General features: G+C 41.6%; 1 protein-coding gene across 1 annotated transcript; it reads left to right on the forward strand.

Annotated features, from left to right (window-relative positions):
• Positions 1 to 3,132: 3,132 nt before the first annotated feature.
• Positions 3,133 to 14,083, forward strand: nle1 (notchless homolog 1 (Drosophila)). Its single transcript, XM_046355968.1, has 12 exons — positions 3,133 to 3,289; positions 6,087 to 6,260; positions 6,453 to 6,673; positions 6,750 to 6,829; positions 7,289 to 7,365; positions 9,550 to 9,647; positions 9,736 to 9,928; positions 10,059 to 10,194; positions 10,320 to 10,366; positions 10,465 to 11,292; positions 12,593 to 12,663; positions 12,749 to 14,083. The coding sequence occupies exons 2-10, from the start codon at positions 6,126 to 6,128 to the stop codon at positions 10,864 to 10,866; spliced, it is 1,389 nt and encodes a 462-aa protein (XP_046211924.1). The 5' UTR covers positions 3,133 to 3,289; positions 6,087 to 6,125; the 3' UTR covers positions 10,867 to 11,292; positions 12,593 to 12,663; positions 12,749 to 14,083.
• Positions 14,084 to 18,658: the final 4,575 nt, after the last annotated feature.

Genomic DNA, 18,658 nt, shown 5'->3' on the forward strand with positions numbered 1-18,658 from the left:
TATATGCCACTAAAACACCTGAATTACTTCAACACAACCAAACAATCGCGAGCCCTGATGGTACAGGTGACCCGAAGAAGTGATACTCTAACATCAGGTGTGCTTTTCAGTTGTTTACGTACTGTAGGTTCACTAGCTGACCTCTATCAGGACACCCATGTCGAACTGGATTCCCACGGTGAAGATGAGCAATGCTGCAGCAGAATGGGCTTCTACCTTTTCCAGAGATGAAACGGAGACATCCCTCAGGTAGACTAAATGGTTGTCATATGCTGTGAATCTGAATGATGATGCTGTGCCATTTGAGTAGAGAGCACCTTTCACTTTGTCTTCGTGACAAGAGTGCCCCATTGAACCGAACGAAAGGTGTATCAATTACTGCTGATCAAACAGAAACAGTTTCACAGTAATGTATTTATGAACACATGAATAAATGAAATGTCATTTGGAACAACATGCAAAAGACTATTGTTTATGATATTGTAAACATTCTGTACTTTAACAATAGGCTATATTGTTGTATGTGTGAAATGAAAAGTATTGTGTGTGTGTGTTATCTCTGCTTTGCCTTAATCCATTAAATAAAATGTATTTCTTATAGCCCAATTATTTGTATTTCATTTGACAATTTAAACACATTTTAAATTGTTTTAGTAGTCTTATGCAAACCATGTTAGTTTATCACAGTGGCACAGTGCCATTCAGGCCTTCTGGGAGAAAAGTATCTGACATTGAACTTTGTACTGGTAGTTGTGTGTATGCTAAGGATCTCATCATCTCCTGTTTCCAGATGGATTTGCACTAAACAATTTCATGTCAGCACAAGGAATGTACAAAATCTGGTATAATGATTAGCCTCATTTACATTGTCCAGGGCCGGCTCCAGGCATAAGCGGGACCCCGGCAGCTAGGGCTCAGTTGGGGTCTCAACTGTTAGAATAGCAGAATACACAAGGTGTTTCTCTTGTTTTGTCAGTCACTGACATTCACCCAATATTTTACAAATATTTTATTCTGATTATTCAGGGGTTTTTGCAGCAGAGATTGTGATTATGAGATTGAAAAGTGGTGGAATTACCCTTTACAACTGCAATAACTTCTGTCCACCCCATGGCAAAGTGTGTAGAACTGCAGAAAACATTCCTTAAAACAGCTAAACGTTCTCCGTTCCCCATGGCAAAATGAGTAGAATTGAATGAAATGTGTTATAAAAGGTATATTTATATTTTTTTCTCTTTGTATAAACCTTTGCGATGGTTTATACATTTATATATTGTGTGACTTTTAAACTTGATTTTTGTTTACAACATTTGCTAACATAGGTACAAATATAAACCATGGTATACAAGGATGTTGGTCACCTCCCTGACCAATCCCCTTCTCCCCCAATTTATGTTTGGCTGGACAGCCAGCTCAAGGAAGAGTCTTGATGGTTCTAAACTTCTTCAATTTAAGAATGATGGAGGCCACTGTGTTCTTGTGGACCTTCAATGCTGCAGAAATGTTTTGGTACCCTTCTCCTGATCTGTGCCTCGACACAATCCTGTCTCAACACTCTACGGACAGTTCCTTCGACCTCATGGCTTGGTTTTTACTCTGACGTGCATTGTCAACTGTGGGACTTTATTTAGACAGGTGTGTGCCTTTTCCAAATAATGTCCAATTGATTAAATTTACCACAGGTGGACCTTAATCAAGTTGTAGAAACTCAAGGATGATCAATTGAAACAGGATGCACTTGAGCTGAATTCTTATGTACATAAGGTATCTGTTTTTTATTTTTAATACATTTGCAAACATTTTGAAAAACTTTTTTTTTTTTGCTTTGTCATTATGGGATATTGAGCGTAGATTTCAGATTTTTTATTTAATCAATTTTAGATTAAGGCTGTAACATAATAAAATGTGAAAAGTCAAGGGGTCTGAACATTTAAATGCACTGTTTTTTATTTTAATTTTATTTAACTAGGCAAGTTAGTTAAGAACAAATTTGTATTTTCAATGACGGCCTTGTGAGTTACCTGCCTGTTCAGGGGCAGAACGACAGATTTGTACCTTGTCAGCTTTGGGGTATGAACTTGCAACCTTCTGGTTACTAGTCCAACACTCTAAACACTAGGCTACCCTTCCACCCCAACTTTGCTGGTTCTGTGGTTTATTGTTGCCCATGCAAGGAAGTTAGGCTAGTATTTTAGCTCGGTAGCCCATGACAACAAAAATAAAAAGTGTACTGTATGACCGAGCCATAGTCAGAACATTTTGCCAACGAGGAGGATGGCATTGGCGTTCAAGTCTACAAGTAGGGTGAGTCAACATTTTTTGTTTTAAACAGACAGAAATCCTGGCCAGCCACATAATATTGAGCAGCATTGATTGAACTTAATTGTTTTTCTAATCTTTAAAGTTTGTTTTCAGTGTATTAAACTAAACATATAGCCTTCTTGATATGGTGCTGGAATAGTGGAGGCAGTGCTCCTGTTGTCTTTGTTCTGACTTGAAGTAACTCTGGTTCTAAATCAGCAGTTCTTTAGTAAACTGTTGAAAACATTAACTTTCTTGACCATGCTGCAGGTTATATGTTTTGTTTCATGCAATATTTCCTTTGTGGACTTCACCTGACAAAAGTATGTGTAGTTGAATTTATTCTGCCACTATGTGTCTTTTTGTTGTCACTGCCTTATTGTATATCATGGTGGTGTATGAATGAATTGTTTAAGTAAACAACTTAATCTGGCTTCTTACTTGGCTTCCTCAGTGATTGTACCCACCACATACACTGGCTACAAATGTACTGCTATAAATGGATGCACGTGGCATTCTGGCGGTTTTATATCGGAATTGTCTGGTCACGCGCAAATCTAGCCACTCATTGGCTAGAATGTTCCCACCTGCTCTCGCCTCCTCCCGCTTGCCTTTTGCGGACAATTAGTCGACTGACAGTTCAATCTTCTCAATATAATAGATACTCTTTGTATAGCCTCTCCATTTCGGTCGTCACTAGTTAACACACCCACAAAGTCATAAACCCCGCCTTTTTATACAATTTATCTTCTTTATCTGATTTGAAACCTAACCTTATCCTCAACCACACTAAGCTTCTACCTAAAATTCAATTAAGACCCTAAAGCTAATATTTGTACGATAAAGCCACAGACTTCTGTTATTTCAGCGTGAGCACCTCCCTTTCACTTCAAACCAAGTCAGTCGCATTTTAGTGACGTAGGAGAAACTTCCGTTGCGTGCACTTCCTACACACGTGCATTTCAGAAGTTGTTGGAACACTGAAAAGGTATTTATCTATTTGTGTTTAACGTTACGGATTGATGTTGTAAGATCGTTTGGTTTTAAGGTTGAGTTGTCGGCTGCTGTTAGGAGGATGTGATTGTTGGAGGAACCGAAACAAATGATCAGAACCGGCATAGTTAGCCACAATAACATGTATGGGAAATAACCTAGCATGTTAGCCTGGCTACTGTTTGAACCAAATATGATTATTTACTTCTCCTATTATTATCATTATTTACGTTAGTTTGTTGGCATAACGTTAGATGGGAAGCCTGTCTCTCCCTGTTGCTTCACCTACTTTAGTGGATTACGAGCGCCTAGTCTGATTAATCAGGTTCTAATACGTAATTATTTGGGATAGTTACACTGCAAAATCGTGTAAAAGTTGTTTCCAAGCCAGAATGTTTACATTTACGTTTGATCGTACTCTACCGGTTGTCTGTGGTGTCTGTCCTTAACATGTAGGACATTTGAGAAAAAAATCCACGGAAAAAGTAACTTAATGTTTAACCCACTTTCTAGAGTGCGGTGCTAAAGAAGACATGTATATTACCTGGTGCATGTAACATTATTGCTTTCGTCCTTCTCCTCGCACCTACCTGGGCTCAAACCAGGGACCCTCAGCACACATCTGACACCCTCGAAGCATCGTTACTTGGCGCTCCACAAAAGCCTCGGCCCTTGCAGAGTATGAGAAACAACATCCCGCTAACTAGCTATCCATTTCACACCGGTTACACATGTGCAACGCCATGTAAAAGCCTGCTGACTTCACTTAGTGTGGACGTACTTCTGTCTTGTGCTCGTGCCTTCGGTCATGAGTAAATGTGTGCACATGTTGCATACATACTAACTGAAGTCAGCAGGTATTTAAATTGTTTTGCAGGTGACAGGTACATGATAGTCCCACTAAAACCAAACCAGATGGGATGGTGTATTGCTGCAGAATGCTGTGGTAGCCATGCTGGTGTGCCTTGAAATCTAAATAAATCACAAACCGTGTCACCAGCAAAGTACCATCACACCTCCATGCTTTATGGTGGGAAATACACATGCAGAGATAATCCGTTCACCCACACCGGCTCTCAAAGACATGGAGGTTGCAACCAAAAATCTCAAATTTGGACTTCAGACCAATGGACACATTTCTACTGGTCTAATGTCCATTGCTTGTTTCTTGGCCCAAGCAAGTCTCTTCTTATTGGTGTCCTCTAGTAATGGTTTCTTTGTAGCAATTCGACCATGAAGGCCTGATAAACGCAGTCTCCTCTGAACAGTTGCTGTTGAGATGTCTTGAAATATGTGAAGTGTTTATTTGGGCTGCAATTTGAGGCTGGTAACTCTAATGAACCTATCCTATGCAGCAGAGGTAACTCTGCTTTTCCATTTTTGTGGAGGTCCTCATGAGAGCCAGTTTCATCATAGTGCTTGATGTTTTTTTGCGACTGCACATGAAGGAACATTCTAAGTTCTTGAAATGTTCTGTTTTGACTGGCCTTCATGTCTTGAAGACCAGCTGATGGACTGTTTCTCCTTGCTTATTTGAATTGTTCTTGCCATAATATGGACTTGGTATTTTGCCATAATATGGACTTGGTATTTTACCAAATAGGGCTATCTTATATATACCATCTCTACCTTGTCACAACACAACTGATTGGCTCAAACGCATTAAGAAGGAAATGCATTATTTTAACAAGGCACACCTGTCAATTGAAATGCATTTCAGGTGACTACCTCAAGAATATGGTTGAGCGAATGCCGAGAGTGTGCAAAGCTGTCAGGGCCAAGGGTGGCTATTTGAAGAATCTCAAATGTAAAATATATTTTGACTTAACACTTTTTTGTTGTTGTTGCTTACTACATGATTCCATATGTGCTATTTCATGGTTTTAATGTCTTCTCTATTATTCTACGATGTAGAAAATAGTAAAAATAAGAGAAACCCTTGAATGGGTAGGTGTTTTAACTTTTGACCGGTAGTGTATGCCCACGGTTCTGCCTGCTCCTCTTTTCTCCCTGGCCTGCCTGCTGTTTTCTAATGACTGGATGTGTTCAGTCTTCAGTCTGTTGTGTGTAGAATATCCTAGTTTAGGCAATTTATGGGACCGGTGTTACAGGGATACAGTATCTTCGGGCCAGTCTTACGTGTATGGGGTTGGCTAGTCTTTTTGTTGCTGTGGGGGTGTTTTGTCTCAATATGAAATTACAGTAGGTTACTTGTATAGCCTGTATCAATTACCCTTTTCAGATATAATGTTATGTGGCCCCTTATTATGGCGTGTTTGTTTGTCTGTTAGGGTAGACTACACTACAGCTTTTTAAACGCAGACTCATGACCCCGAACTGTCAATTTTTCGCATCCCTAGTTATTGAGTTTCAACATTTTCTACATGCCGTGTAGACATGATTAGTGTGTTAACTTCTGTGCAGCATGACTGGGGAGCTATGATGCAGCCCAGACTCCCAGTGCAGGGCAGGCTAGCAATGGGTAACTGGAGCAGGGCACAGTGCCTGTCTCGCGCTATAAGGGGGACGGACCTCTGCTGTGCTTCTAGACATGAGTATGTGTCTCATGGATCAACTCACATTTGACAGAAGCACCGAAAGTAACAAATTCTAGTACTGGACCGTTTTTCATGGTCTGGTATGGGGGAAAGTACAGAAGTTTTGGTATATCATGCAATGCTACAAGCTATTTGACATGTATAAAAAAACAAAATTAAACCAATGAGTTTGGTCTGCTTGGTGTGTTTTTCATTTCGCAATTTAAAAACATGGTTCTACTTGTATCGTCCCAGGCCTAGCTCCAACCCCTAATCCATCCCTGAGCAGAAAGGATGTCCAGTGATGTGGAACGGCTGTTGATCCAGTTTCAGGATGAAGCGGGGGAGCCGCTGGGTTCTCCCTTTGATGTCCCGCTGGACATCACACCTGACAAACTACAGCTGGTCTGCAATGCACTGCTACAGAAGGTACACACAACGCTCACACACTGCAACATATTGCTTTAAATCCCCAAGGACAGCCCCATGATCCACACTTAACTTCCATCTCTCTAACCCTGCCATCTTACTCCCTTCCCTCTACTCTGTCCTGGGCTGTTGTGATAGTTTATTTGGATCCCTGTTAGATTTGACTAATAACTCTTCTCCATATCACTCCAGGAGGAGCCGGTACCATTGGCGTTTTTTGTGCGTGGCGAGGCGGAGGTGGTGGAGAGCCTGAGGGTGTGTGTGAAGGCCCTGGGGGTGGAGACTGAGACGGTTCTGCCCGTAGTGTACCAACCCCAGGCGGTGTTCAGGGTCAGGGCTGTCGCTCGCTGTACCTCTTCACTACAGGGACACACAGAGGCTGTCATCTCTGCCGCATTCAGCCCTACTGGGAAGTAAGTATATATACACACACACAAAGATGGAGATATATACACACACACTGGTCTAGCTGTAATGTGTGTTCCTCAGGTACCTGGCCAGTGGTTCTGGAGACACTACAGTGAGGTTCTGGGACCTGACCACCGAGACACCACAACATACCTCCAGAGGTACATGCACTTGTGTTGTTACTGTACCAGAATTTTTACTTCGATACCAGGTTTAGCATGACGATACCGAAAACTATACCACAGCAAAAAAGTGTTTAAGCCAGACTAACCAGCCAGTGCTGGAAATGTCCACTGTCCACTCATTGAAAGTGCTGTATCTCCCTCATTTTTCAGAGTATAAGCCTGAAACAATGCCTAAAGACTGGCGACATGTAGAAGAAGCCATAGAACTTGTGAACTGGGTCTTAAGTCCTAAGACTTAGGACCCAAGTCCTAAGTCAGGGTTGTGAATACTTGTACAGTATATCATTTATTTTTAAATGAATACTCTGTCGGGTAATCGAATACTAACGTCCGTTCGAATATTCAAATAATCGGGCCATCACACACACGAGAGCAATGTGTAGAATTGATCGACCTGACCCTTGTGAACACTCACTGTCTCCTCTCCTCCTTTAGGCCACTCCCACTGGGTGCTGACTATTTCCTGGTCACCTGACGGACGGAAGCTGGCTTCTGGCTGCAAGAACAGCCAGGTGAGAGACACTTACACCAGGGTTGGGGTCAATTCCACAAATTAAGTTCCCTCTCCCTAGAAAATCCATCAATTCAAAATTCTTAAATTGAGTAGTTCTTGAGCAGTTGTTAAATTGAGTCAATTTAACTAATCTCGAATTCTAATTATTCAAAAATACAATTCCTAATGCATTATTCTAGATAAATGAAAGCTGTTTAATATGAAGAGCATGAAATACTCTATTCCACACGGTAATGGCTACTGTGTTCGTTATACAGGTTTTTCCCCAATTTGTTTGTCACAGTGTGGGAACAAAGCTAACAAAACAGTCATGAGTGGTAATTCCAGTGTTCACTCTAAAGGCACACTGGGATATATGTAAATATCTGCATATATCCCAGAGTGCCTGTTAGTGAATGTTGGAATTACCACTCATGACTGTGTTTGCCAGTGATGGTTGTTGCATTCAATTCTTATCAACCTTGAGCGCCTAGGTGAATATAGTATCCTCCAACCCTTTATGAAAATACATTACATATCACAAGGCTATACCGCAACAGTCTAGTTTTACCCTAACACAGATACTGAAGCAAACTATTTTTATTTAAAGAAAATGACAACCTTGTAGCCTTCACTTGCATGTCCAGCCTCTTGTTTTGATTTATTTAACTAGGCAAGTCAGTTAAGAACAAATTCTTATTTTCAATGATGGCTTAAGTACAGTGGGTTAACTGCCTGTTCAGCTCGGGGGTTTGAACTTGCAACCTTCTGGTTACTGGTTCAACGCTCTAATCACTAGGCTACCCTGCCGCCCCAAGGGCTTATAAAGGGCTGCATAAATTAATATGCAATTGTAAGTTTATTCAAATACCAGAAGATGCATGATAACCTTCAGGGTGGTGTTTATTTCCCATTGAAATCCAACCAATTGTTGAATTTGCAGTATTTAGGATCGTTCATCACCCACCTTTTTGCATTCCGACTGATTGCAAGTTGACCAGACAACCTAAACCATATGAACTGGCTCCACCATCTCAACAACGGGTGCAGTAAATCCAACCGCTGACGGATTGGAGTAGATTTAAAAAAAAAAAATGTATTTCTTTGTGCGGCATAATATAAAGAGCAATCAATCTACACCAATCTACAAGAATTGTAAAAATGGACCAGTCAAACGGCATGCAGGGAGACATGTTGATCAGCCCCCTGACACCAGAATTGTTCCAAGTTAAAAGTAAGCAATGCAACATGTTGTAGTCCTCTGTAGCTCAGTAGAGCATGGCTCTTGTAACTGCAGTATATTGGGTTCCATATGATGTTGAAGAATGGTGCATTGTGGGTAGTTTAGAAGATGTTCGCAGATAAGTTAATAAATATGTATTAAAAAACGTAACGTAACTGTTTGTAGTTATATGTAACCAGATTGTGACTACAACTGTCTTTGACCACACTTACTTTGGTGAGTAAAAACTTGTGCTTCCTACCCTTTAAGGGATAGTTCACCCAAATGACAAAATGACAATGCCATAGTTCAGACTGCTTAAGGGTAAGGAAACCAATGTGTAATTTAGTTGAACTATCACTTTAATTGGACAAAAAATGATCTAACTGGAAAAATATTGCACGTCAATTCCTCATTAGAAAACGTAACAAATAATGTATACACATTCATGTATATAATTATTTGATTTAAAACAAAGTTTCATTCCATTTCAATGCTAAATGCATTAACTCCAGTAATTTGGAATTTGCACAATTATAATAAGTTTTATACAAGTTTTTTTTTTAAAGTTTTAATTATAATTCCATTCCAAGGATGGCTTTCTTTTTCAATTCCAATTGAGACAGTCTAAATTATAATTCAATTCCCCAAATAATATTTAAGATTGTTGCAATTAATTTCTCCACTTCTTGCTTCAACTCCAGAATTGAAATGACATTGGAGTTGACACACACACTCACTGTTTCTCCTCGGATCTGTATCTGGGACCCAGTCTCGGGTGTGTGTGTTAACCGGTGTCTCTCTGTGTAGATCTGTATCTGGGACCCAGTCTCAGGTGTGTGTGTTAACCGGTGTCTCTCTGTGTAGATCTGTATCTGGGACCCAGTCTCAGGTGTGTGTGTTAACCGGTGTCTCTCTGTGTAGATCTGTATCTGGGACCCAGTCTCAGGTGTGTGTGTTGACCAGTGTCTCTCTGTGTAGATCTGTATATGGGACCCAGTGACAGGACAGCAGATGGGGAAGACCCTGACAGGACACACCAAGTGGATCACATGGATCTCCTGGGAGCCTCTACACCTGTAAGATTTACTCTTCTATTTATATTTTCATCTCGCTCTCTTTTCTCCTTTCTCTCTAATATAACTATCTTGTGCGCTCTCTTCTCAGTAACCCAGAGTGCCGTTACCTGGCTAGCAGCAGTAAGGACGGGGCGGTGAGGGTTTGGGACGTTGTGTTGGGACGCTGTGAGAGGATCCTGACGGGGCACACCCAGTCTGTTACCTGTGTGAAGTGGGGAGGAGACGGACTGCTATACACATCATCACAGGACAGGACCATTAAAGTCTGGAGGGCTAAAGATGTATGTGTGTGTGTGTGTGTGTGTGTGAGAGACCCTGGTCAAAAGTAGTGCACTATATAGGGAATAAGGTACCATTTGGGAGGCAGGCATTCTACTTCATCTGACCCCTCCTCTTCCCCCTCCTCCTCAGGGGGTCCAGTGCAGGACTCTTCAAGGCCATGCTCACTGGGTCAACACCCTGGCTCTCAGTACTGACTATGTGCTACGGACTGGCGCCTTTGAACCCGCCGACGCTACCATCAACCCCCAGGACCAGACTGGCACATGTACGTACACCTGTCCTCTGTGCCTCTCTCTCTCTTTATTTGCTCTTTCTGACTTTATACGTACACCTCTGTCTCTGCCCAACTAGTGATATTGAACATAGTTTTGACACCTCTTCTCTCCACAGTTGAGGAACTCAAAGAGAAAGCCTTGCTGAGATACAACAAAGTCAGGGTGAGTGTCTCCTGTCTCTGCTATGTATTTATTAGGATCCCCATTAGCTGCCGCCAAGGGGGTCCTGGGGTCCACTGAACCTCTTACCCTTTGTGTAGGGTGAGGCCCCGGAGCGTCTTGTGTCGGGCTCTGATGACTTCACCTTGTTCCTCTGGAACCCAGCAGAGGATAAGAAGCCTCTGGCGAGACTGACGGGTCACAGCGCTCTGATCAACGAGGTCCTGTTCTCCCCCGACACACGCCTCCTTGCCTCTGCTTCCTTCGACAAGTCCATCAAGATCTGGGACGGACGAACTGCACCGGAAAGTATGTATAGTAGTGGTGGAACTGCACTAGGAAGAATGTATAGTGGTGGTGGAACTGCGCTAGGAAGTATGTATAGTGGTGGTGGAACTGCGCTAGGAAGTATGTATAGTGGTGGTGGAACTGCGCTAGGAAGTATGTATAGTGGTGGTGGAACTGTGCTAGGAAGTATGTACATGCATGCATACATTTTTTGACATAAGGATGGCCCCAGCGGGAATTGAGCCGACAATCCTTGGGGCTGCCAGCACCATGTTCTATCGACTGTGCTTGCATAATGACAGTCCAGATCTCTGTTCTATTCTGATTCACGCTGAACATTTGATTCACTAAGCACCAGTTCTGTTTACAGAGAATAAAAACATTGGTACAATATGTAAACCTACATAAACACTGTCTCTGTATGTAGTAGTTCTGCTCTCCACCGGGTGGGACTCAACTGTGTGTGTGTGTGTGTGTGTAGGTACTTACAGTCCCTGCGTGGTCATGTAGCAGCAGTGTACCAGGTGGCGTGGTCAGCAGACAGTAGACTGATGGTCAGTGGTTCCAGTGACTCCACTCTGAAGGTCTGGGACATCAAGACTGGCAAACTACACACTGATCTACCTGGACACGCAGATGAGGTGAGAGGGAGGGATGGTGTTTTCCACAAATGGGGCTCTAAAATTTAAAAGAAGAGATGCTCAATTAAGTTCTGGGTCCACACGTGTTAAGAGAAGTGATGGAACCTCCATCAGTTAAATGAGTGAAAGAATTTCAACAAGTGTTTGCAACTCTTTGTGAATTGCAGTATGTTATTTATTATTTAAAAAAATACTTAACTGACCCACTAATTTCTTCTTAAAGAATCTTGTAAGAGTCTGTTGGGGGTTGGAACCTACTCTAAAAGGCACACTATAGCAGTTCGGGGAAAAAACACAACATAGACGAGACTAATTTATTACAAAGCTGCAGCTCAGGGTTGGAACACTACTTTAATCAACCAGTCCGTTTTTGTATTTGTGATTAAAGTGTTGTGATTTGGCAAGGAATGTAGCTTTGCTATAGTTTTGTTTGTGTATCCCGTCAGTTGGATATGTTTTTGTAGGCAATCATTTCTGTAAGCCTAATGGGATCTTGGGTGAGGTCGGATCGAAATTGAGTGAGACCCGTAACTAAGGGAAAGAGCTGTGATCACTTGCTATTTTTGTTGAGTCTCGTATGCCCATAACAAATTAATGGAACAACAGTCGACGTGGTTGTCAACTTCGGTACAAAATTCAAGCTATTGTGTGACTGCGTTAGAACTGCATTGCTCCCTAGTCGTCATACCATGCAATAGGATTTGACTGGGAATTCTGTTAAGTGTTATTGTTTTAAAAACAAATAGATTGCCTTTTTAAACGGCACATGACAGGGATGTACCGTCTCCCCCCTCCTGTTGGCAAATGAACCACTTGCAGAAAGAATTAGACAGGATCCAAAGGTAACAGGTATTGGTAAACATGAATATAAACAAAATTAGCAGGTTTCCTGTTATACCTGACCAATATTGAAAACACAACGGCCCCCTGGCTAAAAATAAATCAGAATACTCTAAAATGTATGAAATGATGGCAGTAAGAAAAATAATAACTGGCATGGCTCCCAAAGTTTTTGTTTATTTTTGGTAATAACAATTACCCCACTGAATAGATCCTTTAAAAAAGTATTCTTGGTCATAAGGCTTTATATGGGCAGATAAAATGTGTAGACTAAAAAGGGAAGTTTTTAAAATGTTATTATATTACACTTCCTAAAACGGAGGGTGGTTATAACCTTCCAGACTTGGAATTGTATCAACTTGCTACCCAAGGCTTTTACTTGTGACATAGTTAAATTAACTAAAGAGAAACAATGGGAATATATTGAAGATGCACATGTTTGTCACTCTCTCACTCACAGGTGTTTGCAGTAGACTGGAGTCCTGATGGCCAGAGAGTAGTCAGTGGAGGAAAAGACAAGTGTCTCAGAATGTAAGTCCCTCTCTCTCACAGTCACTACCTCACACGATCTCCCGTGGTCAGTAGAGTAACCACTCTATTTCCTGTATCTTAACAGATGGAGGAGGTAGCCACACCAATCACGTGCCTTACTAGCCCCTGTCTCCACCAATCAGGAAGCCAGGATGATGGACAGAAGGCGGGGCCAGTGGTCTGAGACTTCCTGGTCCTACATTGGAACATAATGCCCTGCTTTACCTGTCAACAACAACCACACTTACCGAGGACTGCTGATCAGAGTGATGTAGGAGGGAGAGAGTGATGAGAAATGGAGAGGAGGATATAACCAGAGGCATGGAAGTAGTGGAGGGAGCCTGAGGCTAGTAAGGTACTATATATACTATATATATATATAGGTGTGTGTTGACGTCTATACCTGAGCCCTAGCTGACAGGTACACAGCAAGGGGACTGTAGGAATAAAGGAGTCTTAATACAGGTCGTTGGAACACCTGGTGTCTTCTATTAATGCATCCCTCTCTCTCAAGGTTAATATAGTAAAGTAAAACTAATCAGGAAATAAGGATTTAGTCAATTGAAATGAATATAATTAACAAACCCGTTTGAAAAATGAAAACTATATTTGACTCCAAAACGACTTAAAAAATAAAAGCCATCATGAATGATCAGTTTTAGTTTTTCCCCCTAATGTTCTGCATAAATGTAATTGGGTTTAAGGTTTAGGGGGGGTTCAAGCTACTGAATCTGGGGGGTAAATGCTGCCAGAAGATGGCGATATTTCAAATAGGCCTAGCTTGTGTATCACTAGTTATCACTAGCTATCAGGAAAACATCTAAATATACTACTAAAGTTGAAAAGTATTGGATTGGTGTAAACATGTGCAACAGGGTTTCCTTCTACTATATTTTTGGCACCACATTTATCATTTAAACAACCTAATGACCATCTCCTTTTGTATTACTGCCCCCCAGTGGCAAGAAGTTAACCCCCCCTTCTCCTAGCCTCCCACGCATGCTTTCTATCTCTAACACTAAAGCTAAAACTGAAACTAAATCATATACAAACGAAATAGCAATTTTTCTATACAACTCAAACTATAATCACCTCCCTGGTCCTGGCTGCTTCTGACCTGCTGGTTCTCTCTTGACTAATACAGCCTACGTTCCTGACACCTGCTGTGTCTCTGCTCTAATCCTCTGGTCAGTCAACTGAAAGGCGAGGTCCCGCCCTGCTGCTTCCCTCTACGTTAGTGACAGGATCATTAGCTGCTCTGTCCTTTGACTGACTGGTCCTCTATACCTAGCCCGATGGCTCTATTTTTAAGTTATCTGCTGTGTCTGATCTAGTCACTGTCTGAAGGACCTCTCCCTCTGTATTCTACTATGTAAACCAAGACCATAGTGCTTCATCATTAAACACCTTAGATATCGAAGGTTCTTGAGTACTCTGTCATTTTGTGGACATCAATTTGTGTTTGTTCCTTAGTTTATAGAACCAGAGAGGAATAAAATGTACTCTTTCACAGAACTGTCTTCTGGAGATGGAACAGTCTTTGTGATTGGTTTAGCCGACTTCAAGAATCGACGCTAATTGGGTGACCACATGCTTATTTTAATGCAGTGTTAAATCTCCTGCCGGTTTTGGACTAAAGTCCAAGGCACCTTGTAGAGAAGCACATTGCTCTTGGTAATATACCTTTGAGATGACATCTGCAGCATTTACCGTCAATGCGATCTCTTCAAATGTCAGGAACATTGCCTTTTAAAAGGTGCATTGTCGACATAGTCATAGGTGCCTGAGCAAACTGAGCAGCTGCACATGTTTTTGATCCCTTGGGGAATTTGTCATTTTGAGTTGTATTAAAGAGTTGCATTTTGAGTTGTATCTGTATTAAAATACACTGAAGCAAAATATAAACGCAACAATTTAAGATTTGACAGAGTTACAGTTCATATGGAAATAAGTAAATTTAAATAAATAAATTAGGCCCTAGTCTATGGATTACACATGACTGGGAATACAGATATGCATCTGTTGGCCACAGATACCTTTAAAAAAAAAAGTAGGAACATGGATCAGAGAACCATTTAGATCATGCTTGATGTTTCTACAACTTGGAGCCACCTGTGGTAAACTCAATTGATTGGACATGATTTATAAAGGCGCACACACCTGTCTGTAAGGTCCCACAGTTGAGGTCGAAGGAATTGTCTGTAGAGCTCCGAGACATTATTGTGTCCAGGCACAGATCTGGGGAAGGCTACCAAAATAGTCTGCAGCATGGAAGGTCCCCAAGAATACAAACATTTTCCATTCTTAAATGGAAAATGTTTGGAATCCCCAAAAGGGAGGTGACCAAGAACCTGATAGTCACTCTGACAGACCTCAAGTTCCTCTGTGGAGATGGAAGGACAAGCATCTCTGCAGCACTCCACCAGTCAGGCATGGTGGTGACCGCATCATGCTGTGGGGATTTTTTTCAGCGGCAGGGACTGGGAGATTAGTCAGGATCGAAGGGACGATAAACAGAACAAAGAGCAGAGATCCTTGATGAAAACCTGCTCAGGACCTCTGACTGGGGTGAAGCTTCACCTTCTAACAGGACAATGACCTTAAGCCACAGCCAAGACAATGCAGGAGTGGCTTCAGGACAAGTCTCTGAATGTCCTTGAGTGGCCCAGCCCGAGCCTGTACTTGGACCCAATCGAACATCTCTGGAATGACCTGAAAATAGCTGTGCAGCAATATTCCACATCCAACCTGACAGAGCTTGAGAGGATCTGCAGAAAAGAATGGGAGAAACTCCCCAAATACAGGTGTGCCATGCTTGTAGCGTCATACCCAAGAAGACTCGACTCTGTAATCGCTGCCAAAGGTGCTTCAATAAAGTACCGAGTAAAAGGTACTAATACTTATGTAAATGGTATTTCAATTTAGAAATTTTTAAAATGCAAACATTTCTAAAAACCTTTTTTCATTTTGTCAGTGACCCATATTACTAGAGCTATATATCATTTTTTTATTGCAGATTATGGCTGCAATTTTTATATACTGTATATATAAATAAAGCTGCCCTCAAAAAAATCTAATTTGATCATTATAAATAAATACTCCAGTTTGCATTTTCAAGTTGGAAGTTGTTGTTCAGTGCCCTACCTGATAACACAGCCATAATGAGAAAGAACATTGTTAAAAGATTTATCAAAAATTGTACTACATTATTGTGATTGCATTATTTGTGACAAACCTTTTCTTATTCCTGCCTGTCAATTGATCACTGTGGGTGGGCTCATCAGAGAAATGGGTGAGATGTTTGAGTCACAGGGTTGGTATTTCTTTTTTAATATTTGATTTTGCTAGGCAAGAACAAATTCTTATTTACAATGACGGTCAAACCCGGACGACGCTGGGCCAATTGTGCGCCGCCCTATGGGACTCCCAATCACGGCCTGTTGTGATACAGCCCGGAATCGAACCAGGGTCTGTAGTTACACCTCTAGCACTGAGATGCAGTGCCTTAGGCCGCTGCGCCACTCGGGGTTTCAGACCCGTCTTATTTATTGGGGGTCTGATTTTCAGGGAAGGGAGTAGATTGGTTATCTAGTCATAAACACTTTTCAATATACTTTGTGGCAAAATCTAAAATGGTTCTGTTCATAAATATAGATTCGCCCTGTTAAACTGTAGAATTGCAGGAAAAAAGTCTATGGGATATCCTATAGACGGCAGACATCCATAGATCGATAGGGCCAGCTAGCTAGTGTGGAATACAGCATCATGTGTTGGTCTATGGTAATACTCGGTATCATGGATACAAGCTGACTTATACTGGAGTAGACACAGTAGCTCAATCATACTCTTCAAAAGCCATTACCAAGGCAGCTGGGTCACTATGTTGTATAAACATTCTAAGTGCTTAGCCTGGCCTCCGTAGACGTAACATAAATGTATATCTGTGACACTCCAAATTAGAATGATGTTTTATATTTGGTATGGTTACGTAAATGATAATTGCGTTTCCTGTTTTGGACTAGTTTGGAAAATTTCTCATTAAGAAATGCTAGCAGCCATTACCAATGCCAAATGAGAGTTGCCTTGGGAGTGGGGTTTGCATATTGTACCATGGCAGGTTCTGTTCTGAGTAACTAGCCACTTCCTCAAAATAATACGAATGAATCTTTAAGATAATTCAATAAATAACTCATTTAGATTTTTTTTGTAGATGAAGAGATCTTAGTCACGCAATTATACATCTAGCTAAGGTGTTTGGTGCTGTTCTTATTTAAGTAAAATGTGCAGGGAAGGACTAGTCTGCACTGCATACAGTCTCGAGACAAGTCTGGCTGCGTTCTCAGGACTGATTTCTGAGAACAAAAACATGTCTGACTTCATCTGCAACCTGTCAAACTATCATAAATATATCACAAGCGACACTGGCAGTATGTCAAAGCGAATCATGTTTCAAAACAGGTCTCGGCAGACACAAGATGCGCACATTGGTTTTGTAATATTTACAAGCTGTAGTTGGGATACAAGTGCACTCTAATCATCTCAATTCTCATTTTGCCTGAAAAAAGTGCCACTCGAGTGATTCCTATCAAACACATCAGCAATCTAGTCATTCCCCATGCCCCCCCCCCCTCTTCTGTCCTCCACCTGTCCCCTGAGTTTAGTTGTCAGACTTCCAGACATTGTTGAGTAGTTTGACCACCTCTTCATAGATGACAAACACGATAGACAAATCCTGCCCGGCCTCGGCACCGTACCCTTATAGAACCTAGCCACGCACAAAGGGTGATTGGGTTAGACAATGGCCACATCCACGCGACCGAGTGGAGGAAGAGCAAGAGGGAGTGATACTCTTTCACAACTGTGGTCCTTCGTTCTTGAGGATCTGGAAGGCACAGTCCATCGTGCTGCTAACCCCTACGTTAGGCTTCGCTGGTATATCAGGGTATTTAAAAAAATTACATTGAGCCAGTCACATGGTATGATTGTTTTACAAAAAGCACACAACAAACATGACGTGACGATCCACTGTTGAGCAGCACTAGAGGCGATCAAGTTACACTTGAAATTCACAATTACTGTTTGCCTGCTAAATATTGTGTAACTATTAGTTACTATCCAAATACATTTCCTCCAGCTCAGGGCTCCAGCTATGCATTAGGTTTGCTAACTTTAGGTGGCCAGCTTGCATTATCAAGCTTCTTCTGTATCACACACACACCGGTAAATCCTACAAATTCCCAAACGCACACAGTGCTTCGCTCTGTCCGTGTGTGTGTGTGTGTGTGTGTCACATTTTATTGGTCACATACATGTGTTTAGCAGCTGTTGTTGCGGGTGTAGCGAAATGCTTGTGTTTCTAGCTCTGACAGTGTAGTAATATCTAACAGTTTCACAACATATACCCAATACACACAAATCTAAGGAATGGAATTAAGAATATATAAATATATGGACGAGCAATGTATATAGGCAGAAGCCTCTCTGGGCTAGTGATGGCTATTTAACAGTCTGATGGCCTTGAGATAGAAGCAGTTTTTCAAACAGAATAGTGATTTGGCTGTGATAATATACATAGAACATTAATATTATCTCTTGGCCAGTTGTTACAATGTGTCATGTTTTATATCTAACTTGGAGCTTCGCCCACCTTAAGCGTTTTCATTGGACAGACGACGATAATGGCCTCCGCTTTGCCTGCCACCAGGCCACACCATGGGCTGCGTGTGTTATCTAGGTGATGGTTGTATCACCACCTAGAACGTCCCAAACCTGATCAGGGAGGGAGTGATAAACAGGCTATAGCTACTCGTATCCTATGTTGTAGGTATCTAGGATAGCGAACTTCACTTGTCAAAATAGCTAGCTAGATAGACATGATCATTGTTCCACAATGTTGTGTATCTAGCTAGGCATTAGCCATAGCAACGCCAGCTTGTCTTGTCAAAGAATGAATGACTGGGTGAGGTCATTAAACCTAGTTCCACTAGCTAGCTCA

Source organism: Oncorhynchus gorbuscha, linkage group LG07, assembly GCF_021184085.1.
Source record: "Oncorhynchus gorbuscha isolate QuinsamMale2020 ecotype Even-year linkage group LG07, OgorEven_v1.0, whole genome shotgun sequence".
In the NCBI taxonomy this organism is placed as follows: Eukaryota; Metazoa; Chordata; class Actinopteri; order Salmoniformes; family Salmonidae; genus Oncorhynchus; species Oncorhynchus gorbuscha.

Coding starts and splice junctions, on each gene's coding strand:
- nle1 (XM_046355968.1), top strand. CDS start 6,126: ATGTCCAGTGATGTGGAACGGCTGTTGATCCAGTTTCAGGATGAAGCG. Junction 7,366..9,549: donor CTGGCTGCAAGAACAGCCAG/GTGAGAGACACT, acceptor CTCTCTGTGTAG/ATCTGTATATGGGACCCAGT. Junction 9,648..9,735: donor TCCTGGGAGCCTCTACACCT/GTAAGATTTACT, acceptor CTCTCTTCTCAG/TAACCCAGAGTGCCGTTACC.